This window comes from Brachionichthys hirsutus, unplaced genomic scaffold, assembly GCF_040956055.1.
Source record: "Brachionichthys hirsutus isolate HB-005 unplaced genomic scaffold, CSIRO-AGI_Bhir_v1 contig_801, whole genome shotgun sequence".
NCBI classification, from domain to species: Eukaryota; Metazoa; Chordata; class Actinopteri; order Lophiiformes; family Brachionichthyidae; genus Brachionichthys; species Brachionichthys hirsutus.
In genome coordinates, this window is record NW_027180391.1 from 28,539 (window position 1) to 41,819 (window position 13,281).

The window sequence follows — 13,281 nt, forward strand, 5'->3', positions numbered from 1 at the left end:
TACCATGGTGCAGTTTTCAAAATATTGTGTTTTACAAATGGTCACATTCTGTTTTAATTGTGCTTAGACTGACTGATCGAACATGATCGAATAGATCAGGGACTTTTAAGATGCTTCTGCATTGCTATTTTTTAGTTGACTCAAATCACTGTGTACTGCCCTTGATTCTACCACAGTAGAGGGTCCAGCACCGCTCAAACAATCAATGATTATTGATTAATTCACGGCGTTTCTGAACACGTCGTGAGTGCCTGCAAATTACCTTTTAGAGAACAGATTAATATGTGCTATTATCCTTCCTAGGTGGAGGGGATTAATGGTATGTATCTCGCCAACAAACTGGTGAACAATCATGTCAAGACGTTTATCACTTACAACAAGGGACAAACATGGGCCCTGCTGCCGGCTCCCACCACCGACGTGGCTGGAAATAACCTGAACTGCCTTCTGGTGAGCTTAAGCCTTTTTGCAGCAATGAACGGCTGCTCTTATTCATGACAAAAGAAGCTCTTGACATATATCATTCATCAAATGTTTCAATTTCATCCTTCGCGCTTGATTCAGAGGCATATTTGCACGAGGATAGGCGCTAGCATGAGCATCAGCTTGTCCTTTTTAGCCTCTTAACTGGGCAAAGAGATGCTTGACTGGGATATCGCTATTATGTGTAAGCCACAGAGTGTTATCGCTTTTAGTTACAGGGGTCCACACTTTCCATTAACCTCCATGATTTCATTTTACTACCTGTAGTCACACTCGACTAATGAAGGTTAGATTACACCAAATTTCATTATCTGGCCATGTTGTTATTCAGCTGGTGTGATATACGCCTCATCCAGTCACTATGTTCCCTTGTCATAATGTATTTGTTCATTGAGCAGGTTACAGTATTTCTCTGTGTCTTGCGACCAGATGGCCGTTATGTCGTTGTCTGCGTTCCGACCTCCCTCCAGCCCCCCGGCTGTTTGAAAAGTGTTATTGATGTTTTTTCAGTATGCTTTAGTCTGCGAGATGAGTGGAAATGATTTGAATCAATTTTGCCAGTTTTATCGGTGCATCTTTGGGAATTTTAATTACATGCCTTGTTTGCCTTCGAATGAGACAATTAAAATGCCCTCTGTGTCCTCTCAGCTTTTTCTATCTTTCTCCGGGCAGAGGAGATGAGAGGAACAAAGCGTCTTTGTTTTATAAATTGTCTCAGATAATGTTCGCACTTTCCTCTCAATGGGAAGAGTAGTTTGAAGACAAAGCCCGTCGATCGCTGCAGCGAAGATCCTCCTCATACATATTGTCTCAACATGGGTGACATCTGTTTTGTTGACAGTCGTTTTGCTCACTGCATCTTCATCTGGAGATGTCGGAGAATCCCTACACATCCGGGCCCATCACCAGCAAGAAGTCTGTACCAGGCATCATTGTGGCTACAGGTAGAGGGATGTGCACTTGATTTACGCATTATGAGATGGTTTTCTTCAGTTGTCATCAACAGAGGCATCCCTTTCTATACATGCATGTAAATGATAAATGTACTGTAGCAGCGCCCCCTTTAAAACACACGCAACTAATCCCACACTGTCCTCTTTGTGTCATTGAAATCAGTCACTATAACTCCAAAATCTCATATTTTGCGGGAGACTATTAGGTCGTAGTAAAGCCTAAACATGTCCTCTGGTGGAAAATGAGGACATGCGCGGATTTGCGAAACAGCTAATGATTTTATTATATGATTGTGCGACTAGGTGTGTCATGGAGCCTCTGTTATGTAAATACACACGGTGGAAAATGATTCATCTCTCTGTTCTTCAGGGAATGTTGGAAAAGAGCTGTCCTCTGCCAACCTTGGGATGTTTATAACATCTGATGCAGGAAATAGCTGGAGACAGGTGAGACCCATCTGCATGTATGCGCCGCATGCATTTACCTTAAACTGATTATGCATTCAAAGAGAAGTTTGCCATTGTGCGTGGAACAAAAGTTTTCTGTCGATGTGTGGCTATGCAGATTTTTGATGAAGAGCACAACATTTGGTTTCTTGACAATGGAGGTGCGATGCTGGCGGTCTTACATGCAGCGACGCCCATTCGACACTTGTGGTAGGCATCATACGTCATAATTACTGCAAGCGGGAGCTGTAGGTGGTGGAGTTGTGGAAAATTACCTTGTTGCAAGCCGCATATGATTACAGTTAATGTTTTGAAATGCTGATGGCAAGTTTGCATGATTATTGTATCGGCTCTACAGCGTCAGAACTGTTAGAATTATTTCCAACAGACGAGGGTCTGTTACAGCTTCGTACTCGTGGTTGGAGATGATGGTTTGAGTGCTTTTATGTAAATGAAAAGTAGAGCAGGGCGGGAAAGTGAGACTGAGAATGCCCTCATAAGTGCCCCATATTGTGGGAGCTTTGTAACACGATCGACTTTGATGTCCCTGCTCACTATAGCCCTGTCAGAAGTGATTAAGCTCTGAGAAAAGTGATTTGAACCCCCCCAAAAGCCAATTCCTAATGTTCCAACCAAAGTCATATCTTTCTTTTATATTGTTTTGCCACCTTCAGAAATGTAGCTGTGCTCAGGAGCATTTATTCTGTTGTTCAATTTGCCGTCAAGATCATTTTTCATTTTTCAACACAGTCAAGGCTAAGTAGCCTAAAATCTTTTATAACATATCTCTGGAATTGTTGCATGCAGATAGAAGAAAAAGTACATTTAACCCCAAAAGACATTCAAACACGGATGGATCTGCAAGACCACGCTATGTTGTTTTTATTTTTTTATGCAGGATCAGTCTCGACGAAGGAAAGAAATGGGACCGTCACAGTTTCTCCTTGGTGCCTCTGTATGTGGATGGTGTTTTAATGGAGCCAGAATCTGACAACCACATTATCACGTAAGATGGGATGCACAAGTGGAGTCCAGCAGGAATGAAACAAATATCAAACTCGGATTAAATTGGCTGGGGATGCAACCAAAGAAAGATCCAACTGATCGCCTCACCACTTTTCATCAAAGGGAATGTTATTTTATCTGTCAGTATAAATTACAATCTCATATTAATATCTCCAGAGTCTCAGCATAAATTGCACATTTGTGAATCATCTTCCAGCTTCTTCGGACACTTTAGCCATCGGTCGGAGTGGCAGTTGATTAAGATCGACTACAAGGGCCTCTTTAGCAGGCGATGCATGGATGGGGATTATCAGACGTGGCACCTTCATAACAAGGTAGCAGGAATATAAGACATTATAGATTTCTTGTCATCCCAAAGATATGCACGTTTGTGCACTTTAATTATGGACAAAAACCTTTCTGTGCGTCCGTCCTTTCCAGAATTTCTTTCATTCGTGTGAAAGTCCAGTTCATGTTTTTCTTTGTTTGATAGGGGGAGCTGTGTGTGATGGGCGAGAAGCAGATCTATATGAAGCGCCAGCCAGGCAACCATTGCATGCTGGCCCAGGACTACTCAAGGATCTATTCCTCGGAGCCGTGCCTCTGCACAGCCTATGATTTTGAATGGTAATGACTTCACCTATCAGATTTCCCGACCGAGAATACAAGTTGGACTTTTGTCATACTGGCACCTAATTTATTTCATTGCCTGTTTACCATACAGCCCCTCTCCTATGATCATGTAATTCCATCACACTTAATTAATGCTGCTTATATGTATTTGCAATCAAAAACACAAGTATCCGCTTACATTACATTTTCACTGGATGTCCAGTTCATCCGTATTCAACGAGTCTAATTATAGTTTCGAAATTGTAAATGGGAGTTGGGAACTTTTCATCGTGCAACTGTAATTACCATAATGTCAAGTGACTTATTAGAATTCAATTAATAATGAATCGCTAAATGAATTTTGAATATCTTTTATCCATCCGACTGAAATTCTGTTTGATCTGTCTAACAATCGTGTTTCTCGTTATGTTCTTAAAATATGCCACGAAGATCCGGCTGCGGAGCATTTGCCCCACCACAAAAGCTCATTGAAGCAAGATTATTTCAGTAGCAGTGTTTATCATTTCATGAAGTACTCTTTTTTTTTTTTTTTTTTTTGCCAGTGATTACGGGTGGGAACGCCAGGCAGATGGAAAGTGCTCCCCTGCTTTTTGGTTTAATCCAAATGGTGCGACTAAAAGCTGCAGCACCAGCCAAACCTTCCTTAATAGCACAGGGTAAGTGGGCCTCTGTGTTCAATCCATCACAAAGAAATATTATTCCATTCATGCCTGTTTGTCATGTTGTCTAGAACACAAACAGAACATTCTACTTCACATCCTTAACGGTTTAGAAAATGAAACTCCCAGTAAAGGTGCACAACCTTGACTCTGCCCGAATTCAGTTTTAGCACAAAGTACTGAACTGCACACATTTTTGCAAAGGTGAATATTTTTACAGAGCTCATTCTGTGTATAAACATGTAAACCTCTTTTTCTTTTTTAACATAATGCTTTAAAGGTATCGAAAGGTTTTGTCCAATAACTGTAAGGAAGGAGGGAGAAATCTGTACTCCCCAAGGAGACAGGCGTGTCGTCCCAGACCTCCCCGAGGCCTCTGGCTGTCCACCAGTCAGGGAGAGTTCAGCACCGCTGTCGGAAGTAACGTGACCTTCATAGTTTACCTCGACGACGTAAGTCATGCCAACAAGTCTTTGTAGTGTTACGTATCAGTGTCAGCATAGCTGCAGGTTCAGTAGATACAGAAACATAGACATATAGATGCTAAAAATAAAAAGGGAAGCTGTTTTTATTCATTGAGCGCATGAGTTATTTAATTTTCAAGGGTTTTGCAATAAATGTGAAAAAATGTCTCTAGTTTATTTTTAAATCCCAATAGAACGGACAGAATTGCTCATGTAGTGGGAAATAAGTAATTATTGAAAAGCTCCCGTTGTTTGTTTTTGAGTTTCTTCGGAGTCTTCGGAAATTTACGAGACAAGTGCAGAAAGTTTAATATAATAACTAGAAAAACACTCCGAGAGCGCAGACCTCCACCAAGCAGCTCATTCCCCTTGTAATTGGATTTCTACCATCAACACGGTGATCTGGATCATCACCAAAAGGTTATCAATTGCTCTTGGTGTCTTTATACACCAACCGTGAAAAGTAAAAGGGTGCCAACATGCTAAATGAGCACCATGTTAATAAGCTAATATTTAGCATGTGTAACGTTCGCCATAGCGAACATGATATAATAGCTTTGACTCATGACTGCCATTAGTTGAGCTGTTCAGACTTATGGTTTTAAAAGTTTTACGTGTAAAAAGTACGATTAGGGAATCACAGACATCAAAGCAATTAATTCTCTGGGAAACAATAAATGCCTTATCAATATAATGATAATGATCACCAAAATTACACGGATTCCTCGCCTGGGGGAGAATGTTGGTACCAAATTAAAAGGCGAGCTATTGAATGTTTGTTAAGCTAATTCACACAAAACAACGGCACATTAGGGGATCTCCAACGTTGTTGTGATACTTCCTCTGGGAACCATGTAAGTGTGCAAATCTGCTAACTTTATAATGAACCAAATGGTAATAATAACGTAATAATGGCTGCAAATGTATTTCCCCACTCCCTTCTAGTGTAAACATGCAGATAGCTTTGTTTTTATTTGCCCAGAAGTTGTTGAATTAAAAGGACGTTGTCATTAGCCTTTTTAATCATCACATTTCTGTGTTTTCTTCATGATTCTACTTTCAGCTGAAACAATACTCCTTGTTAGACCTTGTCAATGTGCTGGCTGCACTAAACTACGTTTAATCTTAAATACTGTATTAGTACGGTGCCAGAAATCGTACAGAGTAAAAGCAACACTTTATGGATTGCTCGATGCCATTTGGGGACAAGCCGTGTTTATATATTTGAAATTCAAATGGAAAAAAATACTTCAATAATGAGAAAATATATCTTTGTCTGTTTTAATGATTTCATCAGTTGGTGAAATTGCACTAGATTATAAATTGATCCCATGTACTCTGGAAGGCTTTTATGGCTTTGTTCGCCTTCCTCTTTTCTTACCTCGGCTGAATTCCTGTCTCCAGTCACTCCTACAAAGTGTTTATGACACAGCATACATGACAACTCAAGTACTGCTGTACTGGACTGCGCTTACTTCACTCTGATTTGGTCTCAATGACGTACTCTGACTTAAGCTGTAGTGACGGAGGCCATGTCGTCGATCCACAGGGAGAATCGTTGGGAACCAGCATCCAGCTGGATTTTGGGGACGGCATCAAGATCACATACTCTAACCTCAGCAGGACTGATGATGGAATCAAGCACATCTACCGAACCGCCGGGATTTACCGAGTGACAGCTTCTGCTGAAAATGGCCAGGGATCTGACAGCAGCACGTTGTTTTTACACATCACCAGTATGTGAATAAGACGCATCAGTACTCATTCCTGCAGTAGGGCATCAAGCATGCAGCTCTTTCCTGGATCGTCACATTCCTAGTCTGCTGAATAACATATCCAATCATGATTGTATTACTTTCATCCACTAGAAGATGCAAAAATGTGGACCAAAATGTACATGAAGCTGTAATCACATGTTCATGTTCAGCGAATCTCTTTTGTATTGACTGTCTGTTGTCACCTCAGGTCCAGTGGAGCGAGTGTATCTCTCAGCATCTATTGTAGCCATCCGGGGGAAGGAGGCTAATCTGAGTGTGGCGGTTTGGCCAAGCCACACCAGAACATTGACATATTTCTGGTGGTTTGACAACAGCACTGCTGTGAGAATCCTGCCCTCCCAGTACTGCTCCACACACAGTCTTTTGTCTTTACAGTCGTCTTTTCCCATTCCCTCACTCCTCTGTTAAAGTCCGTCTGTGCTGAGGCTCACTAAGAGGGAGTCTATGAAGCTATTAAACAAAACATAAAATATGGCTGCATGTTACCTGGCTGTGTCTTCCTGGAGGATCCGGTTAGGATGGCCGGTCATATATTTGTCACATTGATTCATCATGCAGTATGTCAAGGGCTGCACATGTGTGGAGCTCTAGATCTTCAGCAGAGCATTTCCTTTTTGTGAAACATTCACTCTTTTTCTTTCTGAAATATAGCCCATTATAACCTTGGAGGGAAGCATCTCTCACACATTTCATAAAGAGGGGAAAAACAAGGTCACGGTCCAGGTTGCATCGGGGAGCACTATAATCCAGGATTCAAAAGTTATAACTGTTAAAGGTGAGTTGCGGCGACAGTCTACACAACACTTTAATTGATGCGATGCACGCCACGTGAATATGCAATTCGCTATTGCCAGAAAAGTGATGCATCTCGGTCCACTCTGCAAGCAGCTTCATGTTGATGTCAGCGTGGACTCATCTAATGAATAATGTGTCACAGTGGGCGAACACGAAATGTTGAGGAGCAATTAACATCAAGGCATACATCGCTAAATGAAAAAAGACAAAACCACGCCGCAGATTAATCAAAAGCCAAACCAGATGTAGCACTCATATTCTAAAAGGCATTGTTTTATCTCTCTTCCAGGCTTCTTCAGGTCATTGCTGCTGTCGTTCTCGCCGGTTCTTGATGAGCACAATCCTGACATCCCAGAGTGGAGGGAGGACATAGGGCGTGTGGTGCGGACAGCTCTGTCACAGGTACATCAAGTCCCTATTGCGCTGAAGTTTTTCCAGGAACCAACACCAGCCTCCAGTGGCTTCTATGGCTTTTATTATTTCATACCTGTGTGCAGTATTGATAAAGCAGTCGAGATGTTTTACGGACCCATGTGAAAAACATTGCCTTTTTTTAAGTTTACTGCAGATGACAGTAGCGATGAATGGTCATCTAGTGTGTATTTGAATTGCTGTCAAAATGTTTGCCATGGGACCTTGTCGGTTGAGAGACTTTGAATTAGTCGTCCAAACTTTAGAAACAGCCGCCAAAAGTTTAACTTCCACCGTGAATTAGGGCTGTCTGTGTTATCCTGCTGCTGCAGGTGTCTGGGGCTCCCGAGGAGCAGCTGCTGGTGTTTTTGTACCCGGGACTTCCATGTTCAGCTGAAGTCTTTATCCTGCCATACGAGCATACATCAAATGAGCACAAGAGAAGCAGTAAAGAGGATCTGGATAAGGTCAGAGCCAGGAAATGTAGAAATATAGAAATAGCAAGTCATCGTGTTGATGTCGATGACTACTGATATGACACATAACTAATAAATATACTGTACATGTGTATATATTTATTTATTTTTTTCATACTAGTTGCTAAGTAACAGCAACAAACATGATTCTGGATTTTTTAGATGTCTGTCGCTCTCTTTATTTTCCATTTGTCTTTTTGTTAACTACCTAAAACAGATAGCAGACATGTTTGCCACTGCCCTGAACCAAGGCCTGATCCAGTTTGTGCTGAAGGCTGATATTCGTATTATTGTCTACATGACTCAACAAACTTTGGGTGAGTTTGTTGCCGGCCAAAATCAGTTTGCAGGTAAAAAAAAAAAAAAACAGAGAAATTATTTATTTCCATTAATTTATTCCACTCTACTATTATATGCTGTGGTAACTTACAGTATACACAGTATATTTAAATATCTTTGGTACAGTGCTTCAATTTTACAACTGGGCTTGTGAGACTGGAGTACTCATTCAAATCAGCAAATCAATGGCCTGATTGACAAAGAAAGTGTTTGGTATGCACTGAGGAAATTAGCTGGATCACCAGGTGATTAGCATATCTCAAAAATGTGTCGATCAACCTTGCACGGGTTTACCCTTTTCATCCACCAACTGATCTGTCTTCATTTGTGTCTGCACACAAAGGTCCGTGTTACCTTTAAAATGACGGACAAAGGTCAAACGCTCCATAGGCTTCTCTCAGAAGGGAGAACGCCTGGTGGATAGGAGAAATACTTTGAATATTGCATCTCAGCATTTAAAATACCATGACTATGCATAAGCTACCCGCATGGTGGACTCCAGAGGCAGGCAGGAGACCTCCTGAAGCTTTCCTGTAATACTCTGAGTGGATAACATGCAGAGAGCAGCTGTTGCATGACATGAGGTAGTGAAAGGGTTTAGTGAATAACAAAAAAAGAACGGGTCAAACTAATTTGGTGACGCTCATTTGATGACTTTGTCTTTCAGCACCGCTTGTAAATTCTAATTCCATCCATAGTGGGTCGGCAATGCTGATGCTCCTCACTGTGGTATTTGTTGGTCTCGCAGCATTCTTCATCTACAAGTTCAAAAGGTGTGTTTGCTTAATAATTAACTTATTTCTTAATAATAAGAATTATTGACTGAAATCAACTGAAAGCCAATCTTGCCCTTTTCCTAATGATTAGGAAAATTCCTTGGATCCACGTTCAGACTGAGGACAGCCACGAGAAGGACCCCGAAGTGATCAGTACAGTCGGACAGAATGAAAACATGTCCAAGGTCAAGCTCAGTGAGTTTTCTTCTGCAAATGAATTCATGGAGAAGGAGCTGGAGGCCCGGAGCAGAGGTACATTTACTGCTGGAAACGATAATTATTAGGGATGCTTCAGTGCTCATATTGAGTCCGATAGTAGACGTGCAGTGAATAAAACTTACTGTAGTACCTCTTCAATATTAAAGTGGTACCTCGTTGGATGCAAGCAATTTGTATACTTGATAAACCAGCACAGTGGGAGTTCAAGTTTTTTGCTAATTCAAGCTGACAGCTATATATAATGCTACCTCCCACTGACTGTTTTGTCTATTGCTGACAGTTTAGTGAGTTTGATGCTTTACATCCTCAATAAAGTTCACCAGAACCGGTATTCTAGTCAATAATGTTGACCGACTGGGCAGTAGTATTGGTGGTCCTCCATGTGAGGCAAATAAACAACACCTGATTTTGAAAGTAAATTACTTCAGCCAGTACTCAAATTTAAGTACTCGTATTCAGTCTGAAAACTGGTGCATCCCAAATAATGATGTATTGTACCGACTGAAGCATTTTAAACATTGTTGGAAGCTAACTCTTGAGTTCAACAAAAATGTATTGGTGGAGTCTACTTAGAAATTAGATTTAATCCAACACTATTTTACAGCCATGATACTATATTAATACCAGTACTAAATATTTGAGTATTACTTAGGTGCATGAATATAGTAGAACTTGAAGATAGCTGCCGCCATAGACATCCTGTTCGTGTGTGATTTAGACACAAACTCATTGACATTTTTTTCAATTTAAATATAGTCTAAAGAACGAGGTACTAGAATTTGTTTATCAATGCAATATCATATTTTAAAAAATTGCCCACCAAAAGCAACACTTTATATCACGATGACAGGACGACATCAGGATTACATCGACTGTGATGTTTTTAAGATGAGAACTATTTGGTCCCTGCAGTGAGGGAGGATTCTTTGACACGAGTAGCATTGCAGTGCTCCCGAGTCCCAACAGAGAGATGTGGGCTGCAGACCTTTTTTTCTGGTCATTCAGCACTTTCTGATATTATTCATTTCTCAGCTGTTTCTAACTTTGCTGATCTGAAACAATTTAACTCCTTTTCAGTGACTTTCAAAAAGTGTTTATTTGTTAAAAAAAAAAAACAATGCGACCTCTTACTTTTTGATTAAGGGATGGATTCATTTCCATCTGAAGCGAGTTTTGTTAGAAACACTATACTTAGTCTTTTTTATGTTGCTTCAGTCAATTTGACATCCATCAGTTAGTTTATTTATCATTACTGTGTTTAAAATATACTGACAGCAGTATAAAGAATAGTATAGACATGCATTTCCTTTGACTCTCACCCACCCCCCACCCCCCAGTCAGTGGGAAGCATGCCCCTTACCAGGGGAAACACATTAACCAGGTTTAATTTAATTAATGTCTCTGTTCAGTGATTTTATGTTTTCTCATTTTGGTCCAAATGTCTTTAAAAGCTCCAAGAAGAATCCATCTATTCATTGATGGTCCCACAGTGAAGCGAGACAAAGTAACGGTTGTAAAATTCAACAAGGAAGACTTCAACAGCTAAACCCGGACTAGTTGACTGATTAAAATAAAAAAATTCAGATGCAGGTTTAGATTGGAAAATGAATTTGAAATATATTAAAAATAATAATTTACAAATTATTAACACAACATCTATTGATGCTAATTTTTCAGAATCAGCAGACATTTATGTTTCAAGTGGAATAAGCTCTTAAAGGACATTGAGATTCTCCTGAATGCTGCATCACAGGAGAATCTTGACACGCAGGAGGTCATAACAGAGCCATCTAAGGAGCCATCAAATGTGTATTTAAATTTTTTTTAAAAATTAACATTTTAAACTGATCTGTAAGGAGACAAGTCACACATGTTAAAGTATACTCGGGTATACTGGTCCAGTATTAAACATATGCTGAGGAATGCCCATTTAACAAACTCAATGAATTTAAAAATACACTAATGTGTATAATCGTGCTTTTGGCAATTTTCGCGAAATATTACCACCAAAAATAAACTTTAGCCTCCTCTTCTGTCCTCTGAAGCTGATAGCTGGAGTAAAGATCATTGATCAGTGCTCCTCTCTCTACTGATCCTTGCACAACCCTTCTTGTGCACGTTTCTTCCAAATGTGTTTCAGTAGGTGATTACAGACCTACGCAAACGACGAAGGAATGACTGGATGGCTTATTTAGCTGTTTTTGGGCCTAACTCACCACCATAGTGGAGAAACATGGGAAGATTTTGTTTTTCATAATATGGGATCTTTAACTAAACAAAATTCTCTTAATTATCTCTAACCCTAACTTTTCTAAAGAAGAAAATGAGCTGGGGTTTTTTTTAGGATGTAGCCTGTTTGTTCAAATTGTAGGCCGCTTTTACACACAAAAATAAAAAAAAGTGTGGTTAGGGTGGGGGCTAATGTTGTTCATGACTGGAGTTTGCATGTCTAAAGGATAAGAACTTGGGAAACACAGCATAGGTATAACAATATGCCTACACCAGCTGTTCAAGCTGTAGTTTGCATCAATTTCTAACAAACTCACTTATTATACTGTGTGAGGTGAAAATAAAATGAATATCTCAGTGTCCTCACTTAGGAACCACTTTTAAAATTAATATATAATTCAGATAAATGAGCTGGACGTTTTACCACAAACACATCATTTGTACAGTTATTGTAGGATGAAATATTTAGGACACCTCTTGCTTTCTCTTAAATTTCATAGAGTTGTTGAGCGGCTACAAACTCAGGTCCCTTCCCTCGTGGACACTCAGCCCTTTGAAGGCAGCTCATCCTGGCTGGCAACGGGTGATAAAGTAACCTCTGTGGAGGCTCAGTGGGCAGCTAAACCTTGCTGCAGACTACATTTAAAATTCAGTCTATGCAGTAACACATCTAAATCTTTATGAAAAAAAAATCTTGAACAAATCTGAAGTGACTGCTAGATCTGTACCTTGATACATTTACTGCCAGGTTATTAGATCTATGGATGAAAAATGAGCTTGGTGCTTAGGTATTTGGAGATAAACCGCCTTTGAAAGGTGCAGCATCTACACAATCTGAGCAACCTCACCAGCGATCCTATCTTATCCATCCATCGGTAGCTCAACCCTGTTTGTAGAGGCCATGCTCCTTCAGATAACTGGTATCCTAACACAGACAAAAAAAAGAAAATAAATTACACACATTAAAATAAAAATGCATGCAAACCATTAAAACCTTTATTTAAAGAATGATTAGGAAGCAAGAATGTACTTAAAGTTGTTTTCTTGATGTTAAAATCTCATAAATACTTTCGCACAATGTTGATATCGCAGATTTTAGTGCAATGTTGTGTTTGCAAATAATCTTTTTCTTAACCCTTGAATTCCCAAAACAAGCAAGTTGCACTGAGCATTTGATGTTAAAGCAGCAGAGTTTCAGCATTTCTTCAATTCTATTTTTGTTGTTTGCATGTTTCCAGGAGGAATTGGAAGAAATGTCGAGAGAATTGTTACAAGGGAATTTCCAAACTGTACTAATGTCTAAAACAAGCTCTCTGTCGTGGAGTAAGTGCATATTGTTGTTACAATAGTGCTGAAACTGTTTGCTTTGTTTTATTTAGCTTAGCTGCTATTGTTCAGAGTCATGTTTTTAACATATGCATAGAGTTAGTATGTACTTTACAATACTTGGTGAAGGTTAATCCATCAGGCCAGAGCTGTGGACCTCTAGTTTGAGGGCGGTCACTGCTGAAATTCACTGTTAGCTATGATACCAAGCACAAGATTTGCATTTAACATCAAGATACCCAAAGATACTTGGTGTCTGCTTTGAAATCAAGTATCTATTTCATAAAT

General features: G+C 39.9%; 1 protein-coding gene across 1 annotated transcript in view; it reads left to right on the plus strand.

Moving 5' to 3' along the window:
- LOC137914498 (VPS10 domain-containing receptor SorCS3-like) overlaps window positions 1–12,970 on the plus strand; it is a 38,649-nt gene extending 25,679 nt beyond the window's left edge. The window contains exons 11-28 of the mRNA XM_068758035.1: window positions 304–450; window positions 1,325–1,427; window positions 1,807–1,883; window positions 2,002–2,093; window positions 2,782–2,889; window positions 3,106–3,223; window positions 3,382–3,515; window positions 4,064–4,177; window positions 4,461–4,632; window positions 6,194–6,380; window positions 6,610–6,743; window positions 7,074–7,197; window positions 7,507–7,619; window positions 7,961–8,095; window positions 8,322–8,421; window positions 9,111–9,216; window positions 9,311–9,471; window positions 12,906–12,970. Coding sequence (XP_068614136.1) covers window positions 304–450; window positions 1,325–1,427; window positions 1,807–1,883; window positions 2,002–2,093; window positions 2,782–2,889; window positions 3,106–3,223; window positions 3,382–3,515; window positions 4,064–4,177; window positions 4,461–4,632; window positions 6,194–6,380; window positions 6,610–6,743; window positions 7,074–7,197; window positions 7,507–7,619; window positions 7,961–8,095; window positions 8,322–8,421; window positions 9,111–9,216; window positions 9,311–9,471; window positions 12,906–12,970 — 2,190 coding nt within the window. The remainder of the gene's footprint in view (window positions 1–303; window positions 451–1,324; window positions 1,428–1,806; window positions 1,884–2,001; window positions 2,094–2,781; window positions 2,890–3,105; window positions 3,224–3,381; window positions 3,516–4,063; window positions 4,178–4,460; window positions 4,633–6,193; window positions 6,381–6,609; window positions 6,744–7,073; window positions 7,198–7,506; window positions 7,620–7,960; window positions 8,096–8,321; window positions 8,422–9,110; window positions 9,217–9,310; window positions 9,472–12,905) is intronic.
- The last annotated feature ends 311 nt before the right edge of the window (window positions 12,971–13,281 follow it).